Source organism: Danio rerio, chromosome 5 (assembly GCF_052040795.2).
Source record: "Danio rerio strain M-AB ecotype USA chromosome 5, GRCz13ab, whole genome shotgun sequence".
NCBI lineage: Eukaryota > Metazoa > Chordata > Actinopteri > Cypriniformes > Danionidae > Danio > Danio rerio.
In genome coordinates this window covers 2,075,001-2,082,500 of record NC_141025.1, presented here as the reverse complement: position 1 = coordinate 2,082,500, position 7,500 = coordinate 2,075,001, and the positions used below count along the sequence as shown (strand labels likewise).

The following is a 7,500-nucleotide window of genomic DNA, read 5'->3' as shown; positions in this document are numbered from 1 at the left end:
TAAACAAAATAAAAATAAATAAATAAATACTAGTATACTCAAAAGCAAATACTTTCCAATCAAACGCTGTCTATAATGAGAAAATTGTCAGTGGCTAATAAAAGCAAATAATAAGTCATACTCATGACTGTAATGTTTGTTTGTTTGAATACTTTATTGCTTGCAAGGGGGAATTTTCTTGTGAACTCGTAAGATGACAGAAAAAGTTGTAGTGGGTTATTGGGGATGTGTTGTGTTTCTTTATTAAAGATGTTTTCTGTCACTTGTTTAGCCTGCATTAATGCATCCAGTGTAAGCTGCATGATTAATCAGTAGAGGTGTGAACCTATACTGGTCTCACGGTTCGGTTACGATTATCATGCCTTCCATTCGGTTCAATTCGATATCTCGGTGCATCACGGTGCATTGACGATGCTTTCCAACAGTGTTATATTTTGGGGGTTTCCGACGGTCCCTTGCTGAGAGCTCCTCTCAGCGACAGCTCTCCCGGCTAAACAAATATTGCGAGGGCTTAAACGGAGCAGTGGTCGTAATATCGAGCGAAAAAAATAAAAAGACAGCTGTGAAACATAACCAGCTTTGTCTTTTTGTAGGAAACACACTTAAGATCTTTTTAGGGTAAGAGGTTTTTGAGTTATTGCCGTCTATAACTGAATGTGTGTCAGGGATTTTGAAAACAAAACCAACTAAACCGGGCTCATTTCTGGCGCCCCCCTGGATATACAGCACCCTTAGCATTTGCCTTTGGTGCCTATGCCACGGGCCGGCCCTGAGTTGGCTGTGTTGTAAATACTCGCGCTCACCTCCCTCGCGACAGAGCGCACAGGAGATAAATGACGTCAGTACATAATAACCGGTTATGATTATTACTGAACCGATACCTTATTGTCCGCGTCTGCATCGCGGTGCACCCAAGAAACAATTAATTTTGACACCCCTATTAATCAGTAAAAGATTGGGATCTCAACACCCACGCAACACCAATTATAAATAATGGTGATTTGCATGTTCATTAATCCTACGAGATTTAGTCTTCAGTAAAATTTAGTCTTTTTATTCTTCAGAAATGCTCATCTAGCAATGAAACATGAAGATTTCTGAGTGAATAACTGCATCATTTATTGAAGATGAAACTGAAGTAAATATGGGCTGTACAAACAATAATGTTAGATTTCTACATTCAGTGTTATCAGCAACAGTAGTAGGAACTGTAGCTTTTCACAGCACTGAATATTTCAGTTTATTATTATTCACCTGATTATTTCTTCATTTTACTTTTTATAAAATTACAGGTTCTCAGTTCTGTTCATTAAAACCAGTGTCTTGCAGTGATGTTTCTGTAATAAATGGATAAACCCCTTTTTTGGCTGATCCGAAAAATGGTCTGATCCGTGACAAAAAAAAACATAATGTGATCCAACCGTGAAATTTGTGATCATTACACAACTAATAGACATAAGCATTGTTGATTAGTGCTCGTCAGTCTGAATGACCCTGGAATAAAAGAGTTTTTGAATGTAAACTAACCTCTACTAGCTATTTAATAAAGCTACCTGTGAACGTATCCCATCTGATGGAGTGTGTGAACGGCCTGTATGAGCTCGGCCAGGTAAAACTGAGCCATAGATTCATCAAACTGATCTTCATATCTGTTCATCAGAGCCATGAGGTCTCCGCCGGGCAGATACTCCATCACCTGCACAAAACACACACACAAACACATAACACATCAGCATGCATTTGCTGAAAATGATTCGATGGACACTTTTAGGGCTGGGCAATACAGCAAAAGAATGATCACGATTGAATGTTTCATGTCATTCAATATCGATAATTATTGAATATTTTTAACAATCCATATAGGAATATTGGATTTTTTACTTAACCACTTTATTTTGATTTACCAACATTACTAAGGCAAATAGTTTTAATAGTCAAAAACAAAACAATATCAAAAATAAACAAATATCTCATCTCATATGTCTTATGATAAAGTAAACAGTGTTAAAGAGACTCTTAAACTTAAAATGTTACAAAATCTGTGCAATGGTAAATGTAAATGTGCAATGTAAATGCTGAACAAACGAAGCAAACTCTAAGAGAGATCGACATCTGTAAGGTGTGAATAATAATAATACAGTAAACCTCAAACTTCGTAAATAAAACTTATCATAATTGAGCTTTCAAGTAAAGGATCCAGCCATCATTATTCAAATACACACTGCAGCATTACAGACACTGAAGTTGAATGACTACATTACCCCCCATACTAAAAACTTATTCAGATGGGGTGCTGATGGCAGGGATGCACAAGAAAAGAAACCAAAAAGCCACTCTGGTGACATCCTTACATCCCTTACCTACAATTTCCTTGCCGCTGCTTGTGTTTGCACTCATTTTTGTGTGTGCTATTCTGACCTGAGGTGGCGATGATGAAACCCAAAACTCGCAAGTGACAATATTTACATAAACAACAAAAATCTGATTAATTTACAACATTACGTTAGTTAGTTTTTTTTACTTAACAATAAAACAAACAAAATGTTAAGTGAATTGAGAAATGAAAATATCTCTTAAATCTATATAAATAAATACCTATAATTCTCGCTCTCTTTTGAGAAGGGATGGTGGGTCAAATCAAAGGTTTAGGATTAAAAGAAAATCGGCACACTGCCACTTTAGCTTTCAAGAACTTTTTGATGTAACTTTGAGAATCCAAGATGTGTTCACATTCTGTTTCTTGGTTGCCAAATCAAAGGTTACCATGGGTCAGCTTTGGTCTAAGGTAATTAGTCTTCCATTATTAATTATATATCCTCATAGGGCCTGAGTGTCCACATACATGGACAGCACATTTGAGCTCTTAAGTGGCTGTTTAAAATACTTTGAATGTTTTATATTTTGTTAGACATGCAGTGTCATCCTGCAACTGTTTTGCAGCATATGAAATGTCCCAAACACTATTTTAGCTGTCCAAAATGGGTAAAAAATTTTGTTTTTTACTCTCTGATAGTCAAAAAAAAGTTTTAAAAAGTTCTATGTTGTCGGCGCCGGTGGCCTAGTGGTACTGCGCGCTGACGTATAGCACCAGTGTGCTCATGGCGACCCGGGTTCAATCCCCGTTTCGAGGTCATTTGTGCGCCTATAGGCGTTCTGCTCTAAAAAGGAAGGTGTTCTGAGGCGGACCGCTGGCGCGTTGCTATTTTGAGAAACTATAATAGATTTTTCATTAGAACAAAACTAACCCGGTCTAAACTTCAGCGCAGAGTTGCGCCTCGCTTACACACTGCTTAATACACACAAGAGAGCAATAGGCAAATATCTTTACATATGAAAACATTTAAATATTAAGGATACATATAGGATATAATAAGAATAGATATAGAATATAAATATAAAGGATTAAAATATTACAAAACATATTATTTTCTAGCCTACATAAATATGAAAAATCACTGCTTTTATGTCTTCTTCATCTCGGGAGGCTTTTTCAGTTCATTCATAACAATTTGCTTTTGTATAATGTTATTATTATTAGCATTATTATTTATTATATCCATATTTATATTTGTTTTATTAAAAACAAGCTTAGATTTGCCCACCTGTCAGGTTTTAGACCATATGGGGTACAGCATGTGTTTTAGGATATAACTCAGGTTTTTGAGCACATTTTGTTATTATTGTTCATTTATTCGTTTGCTGGAGATTAGAAACTGAATTTAGAAATAGTTTTGAAACGAATATTTGCGCTTAACAAACGAAATTAATTATTTATAGACTAATTGATGTCTGTGCGTAAAGGTTTCCCTATCAAGAGCGAAAGTGATCCATTATCTCTCATTCTCACGCAGTAGATGCTCTGTTTAACAGTTTTCTGTTAAAACACTGTGAACTGTTTGCTTGTGAAATGCTCAGTTTTTCCACTTAGACTTACTTTGCGTCCTGTAAATAGCGAATGCGCTTATGGAGTGACGCAGCTGACTCTTAAAGGGAATGGGAGATGAGATTCTAGTTGGTTTATTCTCAAAACACACCTATAACTCATTAAAAAAATAAACTCAACCCTTTTAGCCCATGTGCCGCGGCGCAAAGCGGATTTTCCCATCCTTAAATTAGCAAAAACGCGTTCTGACATGCCCTGAAAGTGTTTGCGCCCTGCATTTTGCGCTCTGCTCATGGACCGTCGAAATAGAGCCCTTTATGTGCAATCACAATACATAAATCATATTTGCTTGGTCTACATGTCTTTGAGTGAACCAGCAGTTTTTTTTTACACATTCCTATTTGCGCAAATAATAAACTTATATAATCAAGCTGAGTTATGAATGTTTTGTGGTGAAGTGTGCATGTGCAGTTTTTTGTAGTGACAATACCTTTGACCTTTTCTTTATTACAATAAAAATCAGTGTAGCAGCATTAAACAGGAATAATTACAGCGCATCAGATGTACTGCAGACCTCGCAACGTGATATTACATAATAATCACCTGTATCTGAATCTATTATTGCGGATCACCCAAAAACAAGCCTCTCCGTCCGGCTGATGCAGTCACATGGGTTTAATTAGCAGCCACTCGTCTGCATCACACGTCTAAATAAAAGCTAGCGATTACGCCATTATCATTCTAATTAGACAATTAGCTTAAACTGCAGCTTGAGAGAGTGCTGCAAACTGAAGAAATAACACACACAGAAAAACTGAGGAATAATGTGTGAGAATGTGTGTGAAGAGAGGAGGTTTATGAATGACTGTGTGTTTGTTTATTTATAGATGAGCATCAGCCTGAAACTACAGCAAAGGCTCAGATTAATTACCGCACAGAACATCGAAACTTTTCTTATAGAGATTTCTCAGCAGCGTGAGAATAAATATATGCAAATTTACACGATGAATTATTTATTGTGATTATTAAGCATCTCTAATTGAGCATCGTGTGACTTCTACATCCATCCATAAGACAGTTTCATAAGAGAATAAACTAGCCGGAGTGATTTACTGGAATAAAGCATGAACGTTATCGTAATCATAACTCCCAGTATTCCAGAGAGATTATGAAAGAGCACAGTCAGCCATGTGAAGCACATGAGAAGAAGAAAAACATTTGACTCGTCTGGCTAATACTAATTTTTAGTGCTGGGCAAAAATGAAACGCATCGCAAATTTAGATATGTACAGTTAGGTCAATAAATATTTGGACATCGACAAAATTCTAACATTTTTGGCTCAATACACAAACACAATAGATTTGAAATTAAACGAACTAGATGTGCTTTAAGTGCTGAAGCTGTCAGCTTTAATTTGAGGGTATGTACATTTAAATTAGTTGAACGGTGTAGGAATTACAACAGTTTGCATATGTGCTTCCCACTTGTTAAGGGACCAATAGTAATGGAACAGAATAATATTCCTAAATCAAACTTTCACTTTTAAATACTTGGTTGCAAATCCTTTGCAGTCAATTACAGCCTGAAGCCTGGAACACAGAGACATCAGCAGACGCTGAGTTTCATTCCTCCTCTGCCAGGCCACTACAGCAACAGTCTTCAGTTCCTGCTTGTTCTTGGGGCATTTTCCCATCAGTTTTGTCTTCAGCAAGTGAAATGCATGCTCAATCGGATTCAGGTCGGGTGATTGACTTGGCTATTGCACAACATTCCACTTCTTTCCCTTCAGAAACTCTTTGGTTGCTTTTGCGGTATGCATTGGGTCATTCTCCATCTGCACTAAGAAGCTCCGTTCAATGATACACATTTGTGGCTATTCTTTACAACTACAAATTACACTTTTACAGCTGCTTGGGAGTTTTGCACCAAAAATACCTTCATAGTTCTGAAGCATTTGGCTGAATATGAGCAGAAAATATTGCCTGAAACACTTCAGAATTCATCCTGCTGCTTCAGTCAGCATCACATCATCAATAAATACAAGAAAAGCAGTTCCACTGACAGCCATACATGACAATACCACCACCATGCTTCACTGATAGGATCATGAGCAGTTCCCTTCCTTCTTTGCACTCTTCTCTTCCCATCACTCTGGCACAAGTTGATCTGACCCCATCTGTTCATGGGATGTTGTTCCAGCACTGTGAAGGCTATTTTAGATCTCTAATCTGGCCTTCCTGTTTTTGAGGCTCACCAATGGTTTACATCTTGTGGTGACCCCTCTGTGTTCACTCTGGTGTAGTCTTCTCTTGATTGTTGACTCTGACACACACACACACACACACACACACACACACACACACACACACACAAACACACACCTGCCTCCTGGAGAGTGTTCTTGACCTGTGTAACTGTAGTGAAGGGTGTATTCTTCACCAGGGAAAGAACTCTTCATTCGTCCACCACAGTTGTTTCCGTGGTCTTCCGGGTCTTTTGGTGTTGCTGAGCTCACTTGTGTACTCTTTCTGTTAAAGAATGCCCCAAACAGTTGTTTTGGCCGTGCTCTGCTTTCTGCTATCCCTCTAATGAATTTGTTTTATTTTTTTCAGCCTGATAATGGCTTGCGTGACTGATAGTGACAGCTCTTTGGATCTCATCTTGAGAGTTGATAATAAGAAATGCAAATGCAAATAGCAAACTTGAAATTAACTCTGAACCTTTTATCTGCTCATTGTAATTAGGATAATGAGTGAATAACACACACCTGGCCATGGAACAGCTTAGAAGACTACTGTCCAATAATTTTTGGTCCCTTAACAAGTGTAAAGCACATATTTAAACTGTTGTAATTCCTACTGCGTTCACCTGATTTGGATGTAAATACCCTCAGATTAAAGCTGACAGTCTCCAGTTAAAGCACATCTTGTTTATAGAACCTAAGCTGTTAGAATTGTGTCTATGATCAAATATTTATGCACCTAACTGTACATGCATAATATATGTGTACTCCAATCCTCCCTATACGCAAACCACACTGTCGAAGGGTTAGGGGATGCCCCTTAATCTTAAATGTGAATCTGTTCTGTGCTTTCATTTGATTTAGGCATGAAAACCCTTCGAAATAAATATTAAAGCGGCGAGATTCCCTTCCTTTTGTTTTCAGGCGATGTCGCCCCACCTATGCAATCCTCAAAACAGTCAGTTCATGTAGCGCTGCGTGGCTGTCACACGTGCTCCATAGTGATAAATAGACGATGTTTCCTAAATGGATTCAATACACGTGATTTGAAGCAGAGTGAAAGTGGGCAGAGTTTTGGGTGAGTGTTTCAAGAGATATATACACATAATAATAATATTAATAATAATAATAATAATAGGGCAGCACAGTGGCGCAATGGGTAGCACAATCACTTCACAGCAAGTAGGTCGCTGGTTCCAGCCCCGGCTGGGTTAGTTGGTGTTTCTGTGTGGAGTTTGCATGTTCTCCCCGTGTTGGCGTAGGTTTCCTCCAGGTGCTCTGGTTTCCCCAACAAGCCCAAACACATGCGCTGTAGGGGAATTGGGTAAGCTGAATTGTCCATTGTGTTTGTTTTTGAATGAGTGTGTATGGATG

General features: G+C 38.0%; 2 protein-coding genes across 14 annotated transcripts in view; both read right to left on the bottom strand.

Moving 5' to 3' along the window:
* dnm1a (dynamin 1a) overlaps nt 1–7,500 on the bottom strand; it is a 582,590-nt gene that overhangs the window by 150,387 nt on the left and 424,703 nt on the right. The window lies entirely within an intron of this gene.
* The window catches only part of cita (citron rho-interacting serine/threonine kinase a), a 231,861-nt gene that overhangs the window by 188,682 nt on the left and 35,679 nt on the right, over nt 1–7,500 (bottom strand). For all 12 annotated transcript variants that reach the window (XM_087253077.1, XM_087253078.1, XM_087253081.1 and 9 more), the window contains exon 6: nt 1,554–1,696. In XM_087253077.1, the coding sequence (XP_087109203.1) occupies nt 1,554–1,696 (143 nt within the window). The remainder of the gene's footprint in view (nt 1–1,553; nt 1,697–7,500) is intronic.